Genomic DNA, 22,980 nt, shown 5'->3' with positions numbered 1-22,980 from the left:
TGACCACACGTAAAGCCAGTTTGCTACTTTTTAATAAACTGGACTTACAGTATTACTACTCAACAATTTAAACATGTATATTGAACACTTACTTGGCACTGGGCACTATGCTAACTGCTTTATATATGTTATTTAATCCTTACCATATCTTATAAGGTAAGTGCTGTTTTTGTTATAAGAAACTAGTAACTTCCTATATCACTTTTTTTCTTTTCTTTTCTTTTTTTAAACATTTTATTTATTTGACAGAGAGAAGGAGAGAAAGAGCACAAGTAGGTGGAGCGGCAGAGGGTGAGGGAGAAGCAGCCTTCCTGCCTGCTGAGCAGGGAGCCTGACACGGGGCTTGATCCCAGGGGACCCTGGGATCATGACCTGAGTCGAAGGCAGATGCTTAACCAACTGAGCCACCCAGGCACCACCCTATATCACTTTTTTAATGCTCCTATAATAAATTACCCTGAGCTTAGTGGCTTCAAGCAGTACAAATTTATGATTGCATTTCTGAAGGTCAGGAGTCCAACACTGGGTCTTATAGTATTGGCAGGCTCTAGGGGAGAGTCTGCTTGTCTTTTAAGTTTCTAAAGGCTTCCTGGTTTCTTGGCTTCTGGGCCATGCCCTTTTCTTACGGTCATCTCTTTGGTTCTCTGCAGGTGGGGAAGGTTATATGCTTTTAAGCACTTAATGAATAGTTTGGGCCAACCTGGATAATCCAGGGTAATCTCCCCATCTCAAAGTCCTTAACCTTAATTACAGCTGTAGAGTCTCTTTTGCCCTGTGAGATAACATTCACAGGTTTTCAGGATTAGGATGTAGATGTCATTCTGCCTACCACACTTCCCAAGATTTTAGAGCTAACAGATTAGACTCAGGATTTGAACCTTTGTCTCCACAGAGACCTTTGTTCTTAACTGCTCTGTTCTACTATACACTGAGGTGTTGCATGGAATGTTTAAGTAGTGGCAAAAATATCTGGAACTAGCAGTAATTAGACCGATGATGTTTATGATCTCAGTAAATGTGAACTGGTTAAATTCCCCTTAAAAAGAATAAGATCTGAGATTGGGTAAAAAATGCAAAGTCTAACTATATAGTCTGTTAACAAGAAACATACTTGAAATAAAATGACTCAGAAAGGTAAAAAAGTAACGAATAGGAGACTCTTAGTTTCAGGAGACTGTTAGTTTCCCATGGCTGCCACAAACTGGGTGCCTTAAAACAACAAATGTTTTCTCTCACAGTTGTGGAAGCTAGGAGTCTGAGCTCAGCGTGTCAGCAGAGGCTTGCTCCCTCTGAGACTCCTGAGTAGAATCCTTCCTTGCCTTTTCCTAGTTTGGGTTGTGGCCATTGATCCTTGGCGTTCTTTGGCTTGCCACTGTGTCAGTCCAATTTCTTCCTCTGTTGTAAAAAGACATTCTCCCTGTGTGTCTGTGTCCAGATGTTCTCTTAAAAGGACACCAACTGTATTAGAGTAAGGATTCGCATTAATTCAGTATGACCTCATCTTGAGTCCATCTGTAAAGACCGACCAACCTACCTTCCTTTTTCTTCTCTTTTCTTTAAGATTTATTTATTTATTTTAGAGAGGGAGTGCACATGTGCCTGGGAAGGGGCAGAGGGAGAGGGAGAGAGTGTCTTAAGCAGACTCTGTGCTGAGCACAGGGCCCTACGTGGAGTTGATCTCATGACCCTGAGATCACAACCTGAGCTGAACACTTAACTGACTGAGCCACCCAGGCGCCCCCAAAACCTTATTTCTAAGTAAGTCAAAGGTACTGGGGATTAGGACTTCAACTTATTTTTTGGCAGAGGACAGAATTCAACCCATAACTGAGACCTTTGAGTAAAAATGGTGAAATGAAGGGGAAACCTTTTAGCAGTAATAGCCAAATGAAGAAGTTCAGCTTTAAGCACCAACTACAAAGAGTGATGGCCAAAGAAAGAAATAGAAGATTTTGTTGAGATGTTTCATTGTTTTTACCTCCAACTCCCAGAAGTAGTAACAAGAGGAGTTAGTTAAGTCTTGCAAATTTTCAGTAATACTCTGCAGTCTGGAAGGATGTTGACTAAAGGAGTAAGGTACTTTTTGGGAAAGCTAAGGAAAAACCCTTGAGAATATGATATCCTTGGGACCTCAGTGGAGAGTGGAAGGTTCCCACCAGGGTTTGTCATTCCAGAGCCACTGGAAGACTTCAGAGCTCACAGGAGTAGAATAATTCTGTGGCTGATGAAGTAAGTCCTAGCATGAGACATTCAAAAGAATATGCTCAGAAGAGTGTAGAAGCCAGATTTTTCAGAAAGGACTTAACTGCCACAAGAAATTTTCTTTTCTCTCACCATTATTCTCTTTGATTACAGAAAAATGATTGAGGGTAACACCTAGTCTGTTGCTGGGGTAGAGTGAGGTGGGGCTACCAATAGATGTCAGATTAAGTAGGAAGGGTGTCAAGAAGAAATAACACATACTATATGAGAGCAAATAGAATTTTTAGGTATCATTTCCCATGTTAAACATGAGCAGGATGCAAAGAAATGGTGTGCCATATATACTGTAAAGGAAAAATAAGAAGGAAAATGTAATAAGCCTCAGAAAAAGCTCCTCATCTGTAGGAAAATAAAACCCACAAAACAGAATCAAATTTTCCAAGAATGCTTTCCTGGCTACCATATTTAAAATTATAACCCCCTCTCTTGCATCATACATATACACACATACTTACAATCTAATTAGCTATTTGTTTACCTTGTTTGTCTCTTTTTATTAGAATATAAACTGCACGAGAGAGGGAATTCATGTTTCTTCTGTGCCCTTTAGCATCTGTGTAGCCAAGAAGGTCCGTCGTAGGGTATATCTGCCATTCATTTTATAATCTAATTTAAATCTTGGCTCCCTTCCTTGGGGTACAAGCCCAACTAAAAAATGAATCACTGACATGAAGGAAAGACTTGAGCGTACTCTCAGGGAAAGCAGGGGGAAAAGATTAAAGAATTTAGAGAAAAGATCAGAATTATGTTAGACTAAAAGAGTTTATCAGGAAGATTATTGATCAATAGTCTGCAAAGTACAGAACCCAAGAAGGTAGTTAGAAATTCAGTGCAAGAAAAACTTTCTGAAATACTAGAACTGAATTAGACCAAAGTCCATAATAGACTCTCCTACCTGACAATATTAAATCCAGATACAATATATGAACAATCCAATAGGATACCCTTTAGCAAAATGAATGATAGTAGTGAACTGCTTATAAATCTGTTGGGGGAATTTTGCAACTTGATTGCATCCATTAGAAAACCAGAATGTTTGAAAGTAGCTTAGCTTGAAAATAACTTAGCAAAGGTTTTAACTCAAGGAGGTAGTGAAATGACAATAAAACAGAAAAGGAACTGGTATAGATAAGAGCAGAACGATAGTCATTAAGAAAGGTGAGGGGATGAGGGAGGGAGAACAGAAAATTTGTGAGACTTAAGATTTAGGTATCTAGTTTTTGTGACCATATATGGGCAGTTAGTAGGAATAGAATTTGTTACAACTTTTCCCAGGGTCATTTGGCAGTGTCCACTGAAATATGTTTATATTTCTTGACCTAGCAGTTTCACTCTTTGGAATTTGTCCTATAGAAATGTTTACATAAGGGTACAAAGGTAATAAGGATGTTTGTTTTAATAATAGCGTAGTTCTCATGTATGGCCAATCCACAGCTAACATATTCAACAGTGACAGGTTGGAAGCTTTCCCACCAAGATCAGGAATAAGACAAGGATTCCCACTCTTACTACTTCTATTCAGTACACAGGAAGTCTTAGCCAAAGTAGTTAGGCAAGAAAGAAAAATAAAAGGCATTTAAATTGGAAAGGAAGAAGTAAAATTGTCTCTGTTTATGGATGATTTGATCTTCTATATAGAAAACCCTAAAGAGGGATGCCTGAGTTGGTTAAGTGTCTGCCTTCAGCTCAGGTCATGATCCCAGCCAGCGTCCTGGAATCGAGTCCCGTACCAGGCTCCTTGCTCAGCGGGGAGCCTGCTTCTCCCTCTGCCTGCTGTTCCCCCTGCTTCTGCTGACTCTCTCTCTGACAAATAAATAAAATCTTAAAAAACAAAAGAAAACCCTAAGGGCTCCACCAAAAAATTGTTAGATCTAATAAATGAGTTCAGTAAAATTATAGGATATAAACCCAATGTACAAACATCAGTTGCATTTCTTTATACTAACAAAACTTCTGAAAAAAAAAATCCCATTTGTAATAGCATTAAAAATAATAAAATGCTTAAAAAAAAAGAAAGAATAAATTTAACCAAGGAGATGAAAGATCTGTACACTGAAAATTACAAGACATAGATGAAAGAAATTGAAGATGACACAGACAAATGGAAAGATACCCTGTGTTCATGGATTGGAAGAATTAATATCATTACTACCCCAAACCATCTGTAAATTCAGTGTAGTTCCTGTCAGTTTCAATGGCATTTTTCAAATAAAAAGAGCAATCCTAAAACTCAAGGGGAACCACAAAAGACCTTGAATAGCCAAAGAAAGAACAAGTCTGGAGACATCACAATTCTGGATTTCAAACTTTATTGCAAAACTATAGTAATCAAAACTGTAGTATTGGGATACACATAGACACATAGACAAATGGAACAGATTAAGAGTCCAGAAATAAAGCCACGTGTATATAGTCAATAATACATATTTTTAAAGTTTATTTTTTATTTTTTTATTTATTTAATTTTAATTTTTTTTTTTAAAGATTTTATTTATTTGACAGAGAGATAGAGAGCACAAGTAGGCAGAGTGGCAGGCAGAGGGAGAGGGAGAAGCAGGCTCTCCAATGAGCAGGGAGCCAGATGTGGGGCTCAATCCCAGGACCCAGGATCATGACCTGAGCTGAAGGCAGACACTTAACTGACTGAGCCACCCAGGCACCCCATAAAGTTTATTTTTTATTTATTTAAGTAATCTCTTTTTGGCTCAAACTCATGACCCTGAGATCAAGAGTCGTGTGCTCTTCTGACTGAGCCAGTCAGGTGTATGGTTAATAATATTTGATGAGGGAGCAAAGAATACTCAGTGGGGAAAGGACAGTCTCTTCAATAAATGGTGCTGGGAAAACTGGATGATATGCGAAAGAATGAAATGAGAATGCTATCTTAGACTACTCACACTGGTTAATTCAAAGTGGATTAAAAACTTAAATGTAAGACCTTAAACTGTTTAAACTACTAGAAGACATAGGGAAAAAGCTCTTTGTCTTTTTTTTTTTTTTTTAATTCTTACACGTTAACATACAGTGCTACATCAATTTCAGGTGTACAATACAGTGATCCAACAATTCTGTCCATTATACAGTGTTTATTGTGATAAGTTGTACTCTTAATCGTCTTCACCAATGTCACCTATCCCCCCCACTCACCTCCCCTCTAGCAACCATCCATTTGTTCTCCATAGTTGAGACTCTCCTTTTTGGTTTGTGTTTGTCTGTCTGTCTCTTTTTCCCTTTGTTCATTTCTTTTGTTTCTCAGATTCCACAAATGAGTGAAATCATAGGGTTATTTGTCTTTGGCTTTTTTCGCTTAATACTCTCTAGCTCCATTCATGTTGTTGCAAATGGAAAGATTCTATTCTTTATGGCTGATAGTATTCCATTTTGTGTGTACATGTGTATATATGTGTGTGTGTATACGTACATATGTGTCTGTATACATATACATACACGTATATATGCATATACATACACACATATGTATACATATACACATACACACACACACACACACACCACTTCTTTATCCATTCATCTGTTGATGGACTCTTGGGCTGCTGTGTGGCCACTGTTAATAATGCTGCAGTAAACATAGGGATGTGTATAGCTCTTCAAATTAGTGTTTTCATATTCTTTGGGTAAGTATTCAGGAGTGGATCATAGGGTAATTCCATTTTTAATTTTTTGAGGAGCCTCTATACTGTTTTCCATAGTGGCTGCACCAGTTCACATTCCCACCCACAAGTGCAAGAGGGTTCCTTTTTCTCCACATCTTCGCCAACACTTGTTTCTTGTGTTGTTGATTTTAGCCATTCTGGACAGGTGTGAGGTGATATCTCACTGTGGTTTTGATTTGCATTTCTTTGATGACGAGTGATGTTGAGTTCATATGTCTGTTGGCCATCTGGCTGTGTCCTTGGAGAAATGTCTATTCGTGTCTTCTGCCCTATTTTAATTGGATTATTTGTTTTTTGGGTGTTGAGTTTTAGAAGTTCTTTATATATTTTGGATACTAACCTTTATCAGATATGCCATTTGCAAATACCTTCTCCCATTCTGTAGGTTGTCTTTTAGTTTTATTGGTTGTTTCCTTTGTTGCGGGGAAGCTTTTTACTTTGATGTAGTCCCAGTAATTTATTTTTACTTTTGTTTCCCTTGCCTCAGGAGATGTCAAGAAAGAAGTTGCTATGGCTTATGTCAGAGAAATTACTGTCTGTGCTCTCTCTTCTAGGATTTTTTGGTTTTAGGGTTCAGGTTTAGGTCCTTAACCCATTTGAGTTTATTTTTGTGTATGGTGTAAGAAAATGGTAGTTTTGGGGAAAAGCTCTTTAACATTGGTCTTGGCAGTGATTTTTTTGGATATAACACCAAAAGCGCAGGCAGCAAAGACAAAAGTAAACACATGGCACCACATCAAATTGTAAAGCTTCTGCAGAGCAAAAGAAACAATCAGAAAAATGAAAAGGCATCCTATGGAATGGGAGAAAAAAATATATTTTTAAGATTTTATTTATCAGAGAGAGAGAGAGCATGAGTTGGGAGGGGCAGAGGGAGCGGGAGAAGCCGAGTCCCCACTGACTGAGCAGGGAGCCCAACACAGGGCTCAACCCCAGGACCCTGAGATCATGACCTGAACCGACTGAGCAACCCAGGTGCCCCTGGGAGAAAATATTTGTAAACCATCTACATGATAAGGGCTTGGTATCCAAAATATATAAGGAGCTTATACAGCTTCATAGCAAAAAACCCCACAGGTTTATTTTATTTATTATTATTATTTTTTTTATTTATTTGAGAGAGAGAGAGAGCACATGAGGGGGGGAGGGTCAGAGGCAGAAGCAGGCTCCCCGCTGAGCAGGGAGCCCGATGCGGGACTCGATCCCGGGACTCCGGGATCACGACCCGAGCCGAAGGCAGCCGCTTAACCAACTGAGCCACCCAGGCGCCCCCCCACAGGTTTATTTTAAAATGAGCAAAGGACTTGAATAGATATTTTTCCAAAGATACACAAATGGCCAAAAGGAAAAGATGCTCAACATCACTAATCACCAGGGATGCAAATCAAAAATATAATGAGATTACCTCACACCTCCTAGAATGGCTGTTACCAAAAAGACAAAAAGATAAGTGTTGGTGAGGATATAGAGATAAGGGAACCCTGTGCATTGTTGGCAGGAATGTAAATTGGTACAAGCCACTATGGAAATATTACGGTGTTCCTAAAAAAACTAAAAGTAGAACCAGCATATGATCTAGCAATCCCTCTCTGGATATCTGTCTTGAAGGAAATGAAATCATTATCTTGAAGAGATACTTGCACCCACATGTCCAATGCAGCATTATTCACAGTATCCAAAACATAAAACAACCTAAGCAGTTGTTGATGGATGAATGGATAAAGAAAATGGGACACACACACAGAATATTATTCAGTCATGAAAAAAAGAAGGAAATCCTCCCTTTGCAACATCATGGATGGACCTTGAGGGCATTGTGCTAAGTGAAATAAGTCAAACAGAGAAAGACAAATACTATATGGTCTCACTTACTGGTAGAATCTAAAAAAGCCAGATTCCTAAAAATAGTAGAATGAATGGTGGTTGCCCAGGGCCGGTGGTTGGGGGAAATCAGGAGATGTTGGTTGAAGGGTACAAACTTTCAACTATATGATGAATAAGTTGGGCATCTAATTATATAGTATGGTGATTATAATTAACAAATACTTTATTATATACTTGAACAAGTTAAGGGAGTAGATTTTAAATGTTATCACCAGAAAAAATAAATAAAGCAGTTATGTGAGGGAATGAAGGTATTAATCTTACTGTGATACATATATATCAGATCACCACATTATATAGCTTAAACTTACATGTTATGTGTCAGTTTCTCAAGCTGAGAAAAAAATACCAGCATTATTTTCAATTACAAAAAAATCGCTGACAGTCTGAATCTCACATCATGGAACATTATGTAGCCATTAAAAACAAATGCAGATCTGTGTGTGTGACATGAATTGATGAAGCAAATTGCGGTATAGTAAGCATGGTGCATTTTATACTTACTAAAGAGTAAAGCAAAAACTGTATAGTCACAGATTATGCTTTAAATATTATATAGTGTATGTACCATAGATATATATTTTTTGCATATTTATTTCTTGTGCATGTTTCAAATGCTTTGATTGAATAGGTTTGGGGTGAAGGCTGAAGACCTGTTCTTGAAACAAGCTTTTTCAGAAATTTTGATGCCAACACAGGTTTGAGAATCATTGAAATAGATGTTGGATTACCTTAAATAAAACATCCCTTTTTCTTTTTTTCAGGGCCTGGAAATTTACACTCCAGGATTCCAGGACAAACACAGTAAGTTGCTAAGGGCAATCACCAGTAACGTTTTCACCTAGTCTTGCTGTAACAAATGGAAGGGTAGGGGATTAGGAAAGGGAAATGGGAATGGGTCTCTTGGCCATCCAGCCATGGCTGAGTAGTCATAGCCAGGTGAGGCACCTTTCACTGATATTAGAGAAAGCTAGATTTTGGCAAACCTTTTAAGGCAGAAGAAGCCCTCTGAATATAGGCAACACTGGTTTCAGTGTTACCTTCCAGAAATGTCTGTATCTGAGAAAGTTTTGCAACACTTTGAGTTCTGTGATTTACAGGGATGGCTGAAAAAGGACCACAAAGTCCTTTCTATATATAGCATCTCAGCCTTGTGAAACAAGCATTTTTGGATCCTAAAATGATTCTTTGTATGAATTTTTTTTTTTAAAGAGTTGCATTGATTTTTCTTTTCCACTGGGAAGTAATTTAATGAAGGATTTTTTTTTTTTTAATGCAAAAAGCAGGCTGTGTGTAGAACAATCTCTGACTGCTACATTTCAGACTGTAGGATTTTTATTTAACAAAAGGGTTGTTGAGGGTGGTACATCACCTTTGAAAAGGCCTGGGTGATGGAAGACTCTTTGGTCTCCTTGGGTAGTGAGGGCTCTGTTCTTGCCTCTTGCAGATGGCTGAAGAGGACCCCCTCCTCCCGATTTCAAAGGATACCAGAGTGTAGGGTTGAAAGGGAGTGGTGGGGAGGCATTCCTGTTCACTGCTTCTCAGAGAGCTGTTTTATTTGCTGTTCTAATTTTTTTTTTTTTCCAAATTCAGTCTTTTTTTTTTTTTTTGGACTTTTTTATGTTATGTTAATCCCCATACATTACATGATTAGTTTTTGATGTAGTGTTCCATGATTCATTGTTTGTGCATAACACCCAGTGCTCCATGCAGAACGTGCCCTCTTTAATACCCATCACCAGGATAACCCATCCTCCTACCTCCCTCCCCTCTAGAACCCTCAGTTTGTTTTTCAGAGTCCATCATCTCTCACAGTTCGTCTCCCCCTACGATTCCCCCCCTTCATTCTTCCCCTCCTACTATCTTCTTCTTCTTTTTTTATTAACATATATTGCATTATTTGTTTCAGAAGTACAGATCTGTGATTCAACAGGGTTGGCACAATTCACAGTGCTCACCATAGCACATACCCTCCCCAATGTATATCACCCAGCCACCCCATCCCTCCCATCCCAGCCCCCACTCCAGCAACCCTCGGTTTGTTTCCTGAGATTAAGAATTCCTCATATCGGGGCACCTGGGTGGCTCAGTCGTTAGGCGTCTGCCTTCAGCTCAGGTCATGATCCCAGGGTCCTGGGATCGAGCCCCGCATCTGGCTCCCTGCTCAGTGGGAGGCCTGCTTCTCCCTCTCCCACTCCCCCTGCTTGTACTCCCTCTCTCGCTGTCTCTCTCTCTGTCAAATAAATAAATAAAATCTTTAAAAAAAAAAAAAAAAAGAATTCCTCCTATCAGTGAGGTCATATAATACATGTCTTTCTCTGATTGACTTACTTTGCTCAGCATAACACCCTCCAGTTCCATCCACGTTGTTGCAAATGGCAAGATCTCATTCCTTTTGATGGCAGCATAATATTCCATTGTATATATATACCACGTCTTCTTTATCCATTCATCTGTCGATGGACATCTTGGCTCTTTCCACAGTTTGGCTATTGTGGACATTGCTGCTATAAACATCGGGGTGCACGTACCCTTTCGGATCCCTACATTTGTATCTTTGGGGTAAATACCCAGTAGTGCAATTGCTGGATCGTATGGTAGCTCTATTTTCAACTTTTTGAGGAACCTCCATACTGTTTTCCAGAGTGGCTGCACCAGCTTGCATTCCCACCAACAGTGTAGGAGGGTTCCCCTTTCTCCACATCCCTGCCAACATCTGTCGTTTCCTGACTTGTTAATTTTAGCCATTCTGACTGGTGTGAGGTGGTATCTCATTGAGGTTTTGATTTGGATTTCCCTGATGCCGAGCGATGTTGAGCACTTTTTCATGTGTCTGTTGGCCATTTGGATGTCTTCTTTGGAAAGATGTCTGTTCATGTCTTCTGCCCATTTCCCAATTGGATCATTTGTTCTTTGGGTGTTGAGTTTGATAAGTTCTTTATAGATTTTGGATACTAGCCCTTTATCTTATACGTCATTTGCAAATATCTTCACCCATTCTGTCAGTTGTCTTTTGGCTTTGTTGACCGTTTCTTTTGCTGTACAAAAGCTTTTTATCTTGATGAAGTCTCAATAGTTCATTTTTGCCCTTGCTTCCCTTGCCTTTGGCGATGTTTCTAGGAAGAAGTTGCTGTGGCTGAGGTCGAAGAGTTTGCTGCCTGTGTTCTCCTTTAGGATTTTGATGGACTCCTGTCTCACGTTTATGTCTTTGAACCATTTTGAATCTATTTTTGTGTGTGGTGTAAGGAAATGGACCAGTTTGATTCTTCTGCATGTGGCTGTCCAATTTTCCCAACACCATTTGTTGAAGAGACTTTTTTCCATTGGACATTCTTTCCTGCTTTGTTGAAGATTAGTTGATTCTTGCATTGAGGGTCCATTTCTGGGCTCTCTGTTCTGTTCCATTGATCTATGTGTCTGTTTTTGTCCCAGTACCATACTGTCTTGATGATGATAGCTTTGTAATAGAGCTTGAAGTCTGGAATTGTGATGCCACCAGCTTCGCTTTTCTTTTTCAACATTCCTCTGGCTATTCGGGGTCTTTTCTGGTTCCATATAAATTTTAGGATTATTTGTTCCATTTCTTTGAAAAAAGTGGATGGTATTTTGATCGGGATTGCATTGAATGTGTAGATTGTTCTAGGTAGCATTGACATCTTCACAATATTTGTTCTTCCAGTCCATGAGCATGGAACGTTTTTCCATTTCTTTGTGTCTTCCTCAATTTCTTTCATGAGTATTTTATAGTTTTCTGAGTACAGTTCCTTTGCCTCTTTGGTTAGATTTATTCCTAGGTATCTTATGGTTTTGGGTACAATTGTAAATGGAATCGACTCCTTCATTTCTCTTTGTTCTGTCTTGTTGTTGGTGTTTAGGAATGCCACTGATTTCTGTGCATTGATTTTATATCCTGCCAGTTTACTGAATTCCTGTATGAGTTCTAGCAGTTTTGAGGTGGAGTCTTTTGGGTTTTCCACATAAAGTATCATATCATCTGCAAAGAGTGAGAGTTTGACTTCTTCTTTGCCGATTTGGATGCCTTTGATTTCTTTTTGTTGTCTGATTGCTGTGGCTAGGACTTCTAATACTGTGTTGAATAGCAGTGATGATAGTGGACATCCCTGCCGCATTCCTGACCTTAGGGGGAAAGCTCTCAGTTTTTCCCCATTGAGAATGATATTCGCTGTAGGTTTTTCATAGATGGCTTTTATGATCTTGAGGTATGTACCCTCTATCCCTATACTCTGAAGAGTTTTGATCAAGAAAGGATGCTGTACTTTGTCAAATGCTTTTTCTGCATCTATTGAGAGGATCATATGATTCTTGTTCTTTTTTTTGTTAATGTATTGTATCACGTTCATTGATTTGTGGATGTTGAACCAACCTTGCAGCCCAGGGATAAATCCCACTTGGTCGTGGTGAATAATCCTTTTAATGTACTGTTGGATCCTATTGGCTAGTATTTTGGTGAGAATTTTTGCATCCATGTTCATCAAGGATATTGGTTTGTAATTCTCCTTTTTGATGGGGTCTTTGTCTGGTTTGGGGATCAAGGTAATGGTGGCCTCATAAAATGAGTTTGGAAGTTTTCCTTCCATTTCTATTTTTGGTACAGTTTCAGAAGGATAGGTATTAATTCTTGAAATGTTTGGTAGAATTCCCCTGGGAAGCCATCTGGCCTTGGGCTTTTGTTTTTTGGGAGATTTTTTTGGCTGCTTCAATTTCCTTAGTGGTTATAGGTCTGTTCAGGTTTTCTATTTCTTCCTGGTTCAGTTTTGGTAGTTGATACATTTCTAGGAATGCATCCATTTCTTCCAGGTTATCGAATTTGCTGGCATAGAGTTGCTCATAATATGTTCTTATAATTGTTTATATTTCTTTGGTGTTGGTTGTGATCTCTCTCATTCATGATTTTGTTGATTTTGGTCATTTCTCTTTTCTTTTTGATAAGTCTGGCCAGCAGTTTATCAATCTTGGTAATGCTTTCAAAGAACCAGCTCCTAGTTTCGTTGATCTGTTCTACTGTTCTTTTAGTTTCTATTTCATTGATTTCTGCTCTGATCTTTATTATTTCTCTTCTCCTGCTGGGTTTAGGCTTTATTTGCTGTTCTTTCTCCAGCTCCTTTAGGTGTAGGGTTAGGTTGTGTACTTGAGACCTGTCTTGTTTCTTGAGAAAGGCTTGTATTGCTATATACTTTCCTCTTAAGACTGCCTTTGCTGCAGCCCAAAGATTTTGAACAGTTGTGTTTTCATTTTCATTGGTTTCCATGAATTTTTAAAATTCTTCTTTAATTTCCTGGTTGACCCATTCATTCTTCAGTAGGATGCTCTTTAGCCTCCATGTATTTGAATTCTTTCCGACTTTCCTCTTGTGATTGAGTTCTAGTTTCAAAGCATTGTGGTCTGAAAATAGGCAGGGAATGATCCCAGTCTTTTGGTAGTGGTTGAGACCTGACTTGTGACCTAGGGTATGATCTATTCTGGAGAATGTTCCATGGGCACTAGAGAAGAATGTGTATTCTGTTGCTTTGGGATGGAACTTTCTGAGTATGTCTGTGAAGTCCATTTGGTCCAGTGTGTCATTTAAAGTCTTTATTTCCTTGTTGATCTTTTGCTTAGACGATCTGTCCATTTCAGTGAGGGGGGTGTTAAAGTCCCCTACTATTATTGTATTGTTGTCAATGTGTTTCTTTGCTTTTGTTATTAATTGGCTTATATAATTGGCTGCTCCCATGTTAGGGGCATAGATATTTACAATTGTTCGATCTTTTTGTTGGAAAGACCCTTTAAGTAGGATATAGTGTCCTTCCTCATCTCTTATTGCAGTGTTTGGTTTAAAATCTAATTTGTCTGATGTAAGGATTGCCACCCCAGCTTTCTTTTGGTGTCCGTTAACATGGTAAATGGTTTTCCACCCCCTCACTTTCAATCTGGGGGTGTTTTGGGGTCTAAAATGAGTCTCTTGCAGTCAGCATATTGATGGGTCTTGTTTTTTAATGCAATCTGATACCCTCTGTCTTCTTATTGGGGCATTTAGCCCATTTACATTCAGGGTAACTATTGAAAGATAGGAATTTAGTGCCATTGTATTGCCTGGAAGGTGACTGTTACTGTCTATTGTCTGTGTTCCTTTCTGGTCTATGTTGCTTTTAGGCTCTGTCTTTGCTTAGAGGACCCCTTTCAAGATTTCTTGTAGGGCTGGTTTTGTGTTTGCAAATTCCTTTAGTTTTTGTTTGTCCTGGAAGCTTTTTATCTCTCCTTCTATTTTCAGTGACAGCCTACCTGGATATAGTATTCTTGGCTGCATATTTTTCTCGTTTAGTGCTCTGAATATATCATGCCAGTCCTTTCTGGCCTGCCAGGTCTCTGTGGATAGGTCTGTTGCCAATCTAATGTTTCTACCATTGTAGGTTACATGTCTCTTCTCCCAAGCTGCTTTCAGGATTTTCTCTTTGTCTCTGAGACTCGTACGTTTTACTATTAGATGTCGGGGTGTTGACCTATTTTTATTGATTTTGAGAGGGGTTCTCTGTGCCTCCTGGATTTTGATGCCTGTTTCCTTCCCCAAATTAGGGAAGTTCTCTGCTATAATTTGCTCCGATATACCTTCTGCAGCTCTCTCTCTTTCTTCTTCTTCTAGGATCCCAATTATTCTAATGTTGTTTTGTCTTATGGTATTGCTTAGCTCTCAGATTCTGCCCTCATGATCCAGTAGTTGTTTATCTCTCTTTTTCTCAGCTTCTTGATTTTCCATCATTTGGTCTTCTGTATCACTGATTCTCTCTTCTGCCTCATTTATGCTAGCAGTTAGTGCCCCCATTTTTGATTACACCTCATTAATAGCCTTTTTGATTTCGACTTGGTTAGATTTTAGTTCTTTTATTTCTCCAGAAAGGGTTTCTCTAATAACTTCCATGTTTTTTTCAAGCCCAGCTAGTATCTTTAAAGTGATGATTCTGAACTCTACATCTGACATCGTACTAATATCTGTATTGAGTAGGTCCCTGGCAGTCGGTACTGCCTCTTGTTCTTTCTGTTGAGGTGATTTTTTTCCATCTTGTCATTTTGTCCAAAGGAAAATAGATGGATGAGAGAACAAAATGCTAACAGGGTAACAACGTCCCCAGAAAATATACTCTAAACAAATCAGAAAAGACATGAAGCTGGGGATAAAGAAAGGGAAAGAAAGAAAAAAGAAAAAGAAAAAAAAAAGAAAAAGGAAAAGATAAAAACAAACAAAAACAGAAGAAAAGAAAAAAAACTAGAATATGTTCAAATAGGATCAGGCTGGTTCGTAGATCAATGCCACACACTAGATTTTTGGTGTATTTTGGTCTGTTAGAAGAAAGTGCCTCCCAAAATTTTAAAGAAAAACTTATATATGTACAAAAATAAGGATTGATATGATGAAGGGATGGAATATGACTGTAAAGATGAAAAGTATAATAAATTTTATAAAAGGAATTGATAAGAAGTTGTTTGAAAAAAGAAAGGATTTAAAAAAAAGAAAGAAAAAAAAGGGAGAGAATGTGATCAGGCAGGAGAGTAGAACAAAGCCATACACTAAAGATTTAGGGTATATTTTGATCTGTTAGAAGAAACTGTATCTCAAAATTTTAAAGAGAGAAGAACTTATATATACATATATATGCCAAAAATAAGGGTAACTACTATGAAGGGATAGAATATGACTCTAAAAATGAAAAAGAAAATTTTTTTTTTAAAAAGGGATCTCGGGGCGCCTGGGCGGCTCAGTTGGTTAAGCGACTGCCTTCGGCCCAGGTCATAATCCTGGAGTCCCGGGATCGAGTCCCACATCGGGCTCCCTGCTCGGCGGGGGGTCTGCTTCTCCCTCTGCCCTCTTCCCTCTTGTGCTGTCTCTCATTCTCTCTCTCTCTCAAATAAACAAATAAAATCTTTAAAAAAAAAAGGGATTGATAAGATGTTGGTTGAAAAAGGGAAAAAGAAAAATTAAAAAAAAAAAAGTTAAAAAAAATTAACTTTGAAAGACTAAAGAGTCATGGTAAAAAAGCCATGGATTCTATGTGCAGTATTCCCCTAGCGCTGGAGTTCTGCCGTTCTCATTGATCGGTAAATTTGGTCTTGGCTGGCTGTTCTCGCTGATCTTCTGGGGAAGGGGCCTGTTGCCGTGGTTCCCAAATGTTTTTGCTGGAGGCGTAATTGCCCGGCTCTTGTCCGGTCTGGGCTAAGTATTATGCTCGGGTTTGCTCTCAGGAGCTTTTTGTTCCCTGCAAGCTTTCCGTACAGCTTTGGGGGCCAAGAGTGAAAATGGCGGCCTCCCAATCTCTGCCCCGGAGGAGCCAAGAACTCGGGGCCCCACTCCTCAGTGCGCCCCCACAGAAAAGCAGTCGGTCACTCCCATCTCCCTGGTCTCCGGCCGCACTCCGTGCTCACCCGGCCTGTGACCGAGTGTTTCTATCTCTGGCACCCGACCTGGTGTGGAGTCTCCAAACCCGCAGATCCCTGTGGTGCGCTCCCATGCCGCTCCTCCCAGGGGACAAGGGGGAGTCTCCCCAGATTTGCCGCATTGGGTCCCTGCTGGAGGAGCAGTGGCCCGACTGTGCCGCAGATAACGGTTTATAAGAACCCTGAGCTGAAAGCCCGCGCCTCGGCTCTGTCTCTGCAGCCGGCTTCCCTGGTCCGGTACCTGGGAGCTTTGCCACACTCTGGCACCCCCAGTCTTTCTGTGACCCCGAGGGTGCTGAGACCACACTGTCCCATGAGGATTCCACCCCCAGCTTAGCCACTGGAGCAGTGTCCCTTAGTGGAGCCCACTTCTAAAAGTTCTGATTTTGCGCTCCGGGGCTCTATCACTTGCCAGAAACGGCCGAGGGATGCCCCCTCCCCTGCCGCTTATCCTCCCGAATATTGCCTCCTATTCACTTTTCCACACGTCCTACCTTCCAGAAAGTGGTCGCTTTTCTGTTCAGAGAGTTGTTGCTATTCTTTTCTTCGAACTCCTGTTGAGTTTGTAGGTGTTCAGAATGGTTTGATCCCTACCCAGCTGAATTCCTGAGACCAGAGGAAATCCGGGTCTGGTACTCCTCCGCCATCTTGCTCCGCCCCCCTGCTGTTCTACGTTTTAAGAATTTGCTGAATAAAAAGGACATATATGCATAGAATCCTAGGAGCCTATAGTTGCTTTGTGACAGCTCTCTTTCATTCTCTCTCTCCTCTCATAGGCTTACGTTGGCTCAGAGGTCCTGTATGATGAGACAGCTGTGGCTTCTTCCCCACCTCCTTATACAGCTTATGCTGCACCAACCCCCGAGGTAGGGAGCGAATCTTGGCGTTTTGGAATCCAAGTGAAGGGAAGTTGTGGTCTCTGTGCTACTGTCCTTTTTAAAAAATAAAAAAGAACCTTGAGCCACTATCAGAGAAATTAGAAACGTACTCAACCCTTTTCTTCTTTAAACTTTTTTTAAAAACAGGTTATTGTTTTCGTTCGTAAAATTTATAATCTTCATGTTCACATTTTGTTTTAAAGATACACCTGAAAATGATTCATGTTAATGACAGTTGCTTTGGTAATATGATGTTGATGATTTATGGTTTATACTTAATTAATTAATAAATGAGAATTCAAATATTTGAATTCTCTTTATAATCAGAAAAAATGCTGCTTTTATTTTGAAACAAAACCTTAAAAAATCACATACCAAATACCTTGGGGGTATCTGCTAGTTAGAAGTGCCAAGTGGTCAGTGCTACATATAGAAGTCTCTGTTGTGGAAGGTACTTCTGTTTTGTTTTGTTTTTTTAACTTTTAATTTTGAAATAATTATAGATTTATAGGAAGTTGGAAAAATAATATGTAGAGATCTTATGTACTCTTCACCCAGCTCCCCAGTTGTTACATGTTAGATAAAATCAAAACCAGGAATTTGAAATTGGCACAATGTTTATGTCTGGTTTTTTGTCATTTTATCCTATGTGTAGATTTGTGTAATCAGCCCCTCAGTCAAGATATAAAACTGTTCACAAAATCTTCCTTCTACACCCTTACATAGTCACATCTTCCTTCCCCTTTCCTAACTCTTGTCAACCACTGATTTGTTCTCTGTCTATATAATTTTGTCATTTCCACAATGTTATATAAATTGAGTCATACAGCATGTGATCTTTTTGAGTTTGGTATTTTTCACTTAGCACAGTGCCCTTTAGAGCCATCCAGATTGTTGCATGTGTACCTCATTAAGTATTGAGGAGCATTTGTCTGTTGGGGTTGTTTCAGAGTTCTGACTATTACCAATAAACCCACTGTGAACAGTCATCACGTACAGGTTTTTGTAGAAACATAAGGTTTTATTTCTCTGCGAAAAAATGCTTCAAAATGGAATTACTGGGTCTTTTGTATGGTAAATACATGGTTAGTTTTTTGAAAAGCTAGCAAACTACTCTCCAGAATGACTCTACCATTTCACTGATGAGTAATCCAGTTTCTCTGCATCCTCTCCAGCATTAAGTGGCATCACTGTTTTTTTATTTTAGCTGTTCAACAGGTGTGTAGTGATATTTCATTCTGATCTTTATTTGTGTTTCCCTAATAGGTAGTGATGTTGCCATTTTTTATGTGCTTATTTGACATCATATATCCTGTTTAGTAAAATGTCCTATGTCTTTTGCTTGTTTTCTAATTATTTTTTTTAACATTGAGTTTTGAAGTTGTCATATATATGTTTGAAATAGGAATGCTTTGTCAGATATGTGTTCTGTAGCATGTGTTTTTATTCTCTTAACAATGTCTTTCACAGTTTTAATTTTCATGTAGTCCAGTTCCTCAGTTTTTATGGTTTGTGCTTTTGTTGTCATGTTTCACACTTCACCAGACCAGGGTTCCTAAGGTTTTCTCCTGTGCTATTTTCTGAAAGTTTTATAGTCCCAGGGTTTACACTTAAGTGTTTTCCATTGTGAGTTAATTTTTTATAAGGTGTTAGGGTTAAGTTAAGGTTCATTTTTTTGAATATGGATGTCTGATTGTTCCACTACAATTTGTTGAAAAGACTTTTAGTCCTTTCTGTAATTGCTTTTGCATCTCTGTTAAAAATCAGTTTGTGTGTGTCTATTTCTCGGGTCTCTGTTCAGTCCCATTGATCTCTGTGTTTTTCTTCCTCTGACACCACACAGACTTGGTGAGTGTAGCTGTATAAAAAGTCTTGAGATTGGTTAGACTGATCCCCCACTTTATTCTTCCTTTTCAGAATTCCCTTAACTGTTCTCGTTCCATTTCCTTTCCATATGAAGTGTCTAAATCTACAACAAAGCCTTGATAGATTTTGATAGAAATTGTTTTAAACTTCTGTATCAGGTTTATTGGGGGAGAATTGACATCTTTATTATGTTGAGTTTTCCAGTCAATGACTGTCTCTCTTAGATGCTCTTTGATCTTTTCACCAGCATTTTGTAGTTTCAGCATAAAAATCTTGTTCATGTTTTATTAGATTTACTATTATTTCTTTTTTTTTTTGAATCTTTGTCTATGGTATTGTATTTTAAATTTCAATTTCCCCAAGTTTATTGATTTTTGTTTGTTGATCTTGTAGCTTATGAACTTAACTAAGCTCACTTACTGGTTCTAGAAGTATTTTTTTGTACTTCTCTGGGATATACTACATAGACAACCATGTCATTTACAAATAGGGAGAATTTTGCTTCTTCCTTTCCAGTCTGTGTGCCACCTATTTCCTTGCCCAGGTTGGAATTTCTAATATGTTGAATAGCAGTGGTGAGAGCAGGCATCCTTGCCTTATTCCTGATTTTAGGGGGAATGCATTTGGTTTTTCTACATTATGTATGATGTTAGCTGTAGGTTTTTGAGGATGTTCTACAATAAATTGAGGAAATTCCCTCCATTTCTAGTTTTCTGACAGTTTTTTTTCTTTTTTAAATCATGAATAGGTGTTGAACTTTGTGAAATACTTTTTCTGCATCAATTGATATGGTCATGTGATTTTTTTTTTTAACCTGCTAATATGATGGATCATACTGATTGATTTTCAAATATTGAACCAGCCTTGCATCCCTGGAATAAACTTCACTTAGTTGGGGTGTATAATTCTTTTCATTTATTGCTGAATTCTGTTTAATATTATAAAAATTTTTGCATCTATATTCATAAAAAATGTTGGTCTGTAGTTGTTTTTTTTTTTTTTTTTGTACTCTTATTTTGCTATTGGGTAATACTGGCCTTACAGAATGAGTTTTGGGATGTTTCCCTGCTCTTCTTTTTTCTAGAAGAGATTATATAGAATTGGTGTTAATTCTTTTTTAAATGTTTGGTAGAAATCTCCAATAAAACAGTCCAAGCCTGAAGATTTCTTTTTGGGATATTTTTAATTATAAATTCTATTTTCTTAAGAGTTATAGGACTGTTTATTCTCTATTTCCTATTGAGTGGGTTGTAGTAATTTGTACTTTTTGAGGAATTGGTCCTTTTCATATAAGTTGTCTAGTTTATATGTGCAACTCTGTTTTTTATATTTTCTTGCTGGATTAACTGTATTATAATGTAATGTCCCTTTCTGTTTCTGGTAATTTTCTTCTGTCTGATGTCTCCTCTATCTGATACTGATATAGCTACTTCTGCTTACTTTTTATTGTTTGCATGGTGCCTCTTCCCATCTTTTTTCTTTCAAGCTGCATATACCATTACATTTGAAGTGAGTTTCTCATAGGCAGCATATAATTGGGTCATCTCTCCCTGTACATCTGACAAACCTTCATCTTGTAGCTAGTATATTTAGACCATTTACGTTTAATGTAATTTTTGATAGGTTTAAGTATGCCATTTTGTTTTTTGTTTTCCTTTAGTTCTGTTTTAATTTCTCTATGTTCTTTTACTTAAGCTTTTTGTGAGTTATTTGAACAGGTTTTAAAATTTCATTTTTTAAAAAGATTTATTTTATTTATTTATTTATTTATTTATTTATTGAAAGATTTTATTTATTTATTTGAGAGAGAGAGAGCATGAGAGGGGGGAGGGTCAGAGGGAGAAGCAGACTCCCCGCTGAGCAGGGAGCCCGATGCAGGACTCGATCCCGGGACTCCAGGATCATGACCTGAGCCGAAGGCAGTCGCCCAACCAACTGAGCCACCCAGGCGCCCAAGATTTATTTATTTTAGAGAGGGGAAGAGAGAATGTGTGAATGGGGGGAGGGGCAGAGGGAGAGAAAGATCCAAAGCAGACTCTGCAGAGAGTGGGGCTCGATCTCACGACCCCGAGATCATGACCCGAGCCCAAACCAAGAGTTGGACGCTTACTTAACCAACTCAGCCACCCAGTTACCCCAAAAATTGCATTTTGATTTATCTATAATGTTTCTTGAGTGTATCTCTTTTTATTTCTTTTTTAGTGGTGGTTCTAGTTATTACGTTATTCATAAATACATATTTTTCAAAGTCAAGCATTCACATTTCTTTTGTATATGAGGACTGTATGTTAGAAATTTTGCTTCAAAAAAAAAAAAGAATTTTGCTTCAGCTGTCAGACTTGTTAGAAAAGTCAAGATGTGAAGAAAAGTTTATTATATTTACATGTATTTCTGTTCTGACCATATTTTCTTACCTTCTGATATTTCAGGATTCTTTTTTTATTGTTTACTTTTTGTTTAGTGAACTTCCTTTTGCCATTCTCTTGGGATAGATCAGCTGGCAACAGATTCTGTTTTCTTTCATCTGAGAATATCTTGATTTCTTCTTCATTTCTGGAGGATATTTTCACTAGTGTAGAATTCTGAGTTGATATTTCTTTGAACATTTGGTAAGTGTGTGCTGTTTTCTTTGGCCTTTATGGTTTCTGAGGATAAATCTTATTTAAAATTTTTCCCCCATGTATTTAGTACATTGTTTTTTCTAGCTGCTTTCTTTGTGCTTAGTTTTGAGAAGTTTGACTATAATGTGTTTTGGTATGGATTTTGGGGGAGGTTTATCTTGTTTGATTCAGTTTTTTGAATATGTAGGTTTATGGTTCTTGCTAAATTTGGGAAAATTTAGGCCATTATTTCTGAAATGTTTTTTCAGTCCCACCTCCTTTCTCTTTTGAAACTGATGACATGAATGTTAGATATTCCACATGTCTCAGATTCTGTTCATTTTCTTTTCATCAGTCTTTTTTCTCTCCAATTTATACTCCTGTTTACTGATTCTTTTTCTCATCTCTATTCTGTTGTTAAGCTCACTTATTGTATTTTTTATATAATTTTTTCCCTCAAATTTTCATTTTATTTTTTATATCTTGAAAATATATAAATATGTGTATATATCTTTACATTGTTTTTCCTGAGATTTTCTGTTTTTGCATAGACTTTTTTAAAATGTATTTCAGATGTGTTCATAATTGCTTTTTGAAATATTTTTATGATAGCTGCTTTAAAAAGCTTCCTAGAGGGGCTCCTGGGTGGCTCAGTCAGTTAAGCATCTGCCTTCAGCTTAGGTCATGATCCCGGGGTCCTGGGATTGAGCCCCGCATCGGGCTCCCTGCTTATTGGGGAGCCTACTTCTCCCTCTGCACCTCCCCCCGGCTTGTGCTTCCTCTTTTGTGCTCTCTGTCTCATTCTCAGATAAAGAAAATCTTTAAAAATCTCTTGTTGTTTTATTCATTTTGAGATCTTCCTGATACTTGATAGGACAAATGATTTTTTATCGAAACTTGGGCATTTTAAGTATTAATGAGACTGAATCTTACTTAAATCTTGTATTTTAGTGTACTCCCTTCCAATGCTGTTCTTGTGGGTGAAGAGGGAGTTACTCTGTCGCTGCCATGTAGGGATGGAAGTGCAGGTTCTCCACTGAGCCAAACTCCCAGGGGTTGGGTTTCTTGTCACCTCCTTGTCAGGAGGGTTGGGAATTTAGGCCCTCCTCCAGGTCTCTGCTGACACCACCCTATGTGGGAATTGGAGGGTTCCTCTTTACTGCTCCCCACTAGCTCCCACTGATACTGTGTTTTCCACTAGGTCTCTGCTGATTGCATCCAATGGGTCTGGGAGGGGCACCTGGTTTGTGCTGGACAGAGGTGGGAGTTCTGGCTTCTTACATGGTCTCCATCTGGCAGGGATGAAATTCTCAGCTCCCTACTTGGCCTTCTCTGACACAACTTGGGACAGGGGTGGCGGGGGGAGGGTGCCTTATTACAGCCTGCCAA

At 38.6% G+C, this 22,980-nt stretch overlaps 1 protein-coding gene across 3 annotated transcripts in view; it reads left to right on the top strand.

The window, feature by feature from the left end:
- The window catches only part of PLEKHB2 (pleckstrin homology domain containing B2), a 77,754-nt gene that overhangs the window by 37,884 nt on the left and 16,890 nt on the right, over positions 1-22,980 (top strand). For 2 of the 3 annotated variants that reach the window (XM_035008304.1, XM_035008302.1), the window contains exons 5-6: positions 8,585-8,624; positions 17,024-17,113. In XM_035008304.1, coding sequence (XP_034864195.1) covers positions 8,585-8,624; positions 17,024-17,113 — 130 coding nt within the window. The remainder of the gene's footprint in view (positions 1-8,584; positions 8,625-17,023; positions 17,114-22,980) is intronic. The other variant, XM_035008305.1, reaches the window with a different exon arrangement.

The sequence above is a fragment of the Mirounga leonina genome, unplaced genomic scaffold, assembly GCF_011800145.1.
Source record: "Mirounga leonina isolate KUSES-001 unplaced genomic scaffold, KU_Mleo_1.0 Mir_151, whole genome shotgun sequence".
NCBI classification, from domain to species: Eukaryota; Metazoa; Chordata; class Mammalia; order Carnivora; family Phocidae; genus Mirounga; species Mirounga leonina.
Note: the sequence above shows the minus strand (reverse complement) of the source record. Positions and strands in the feature narration are given on the sequence as shown.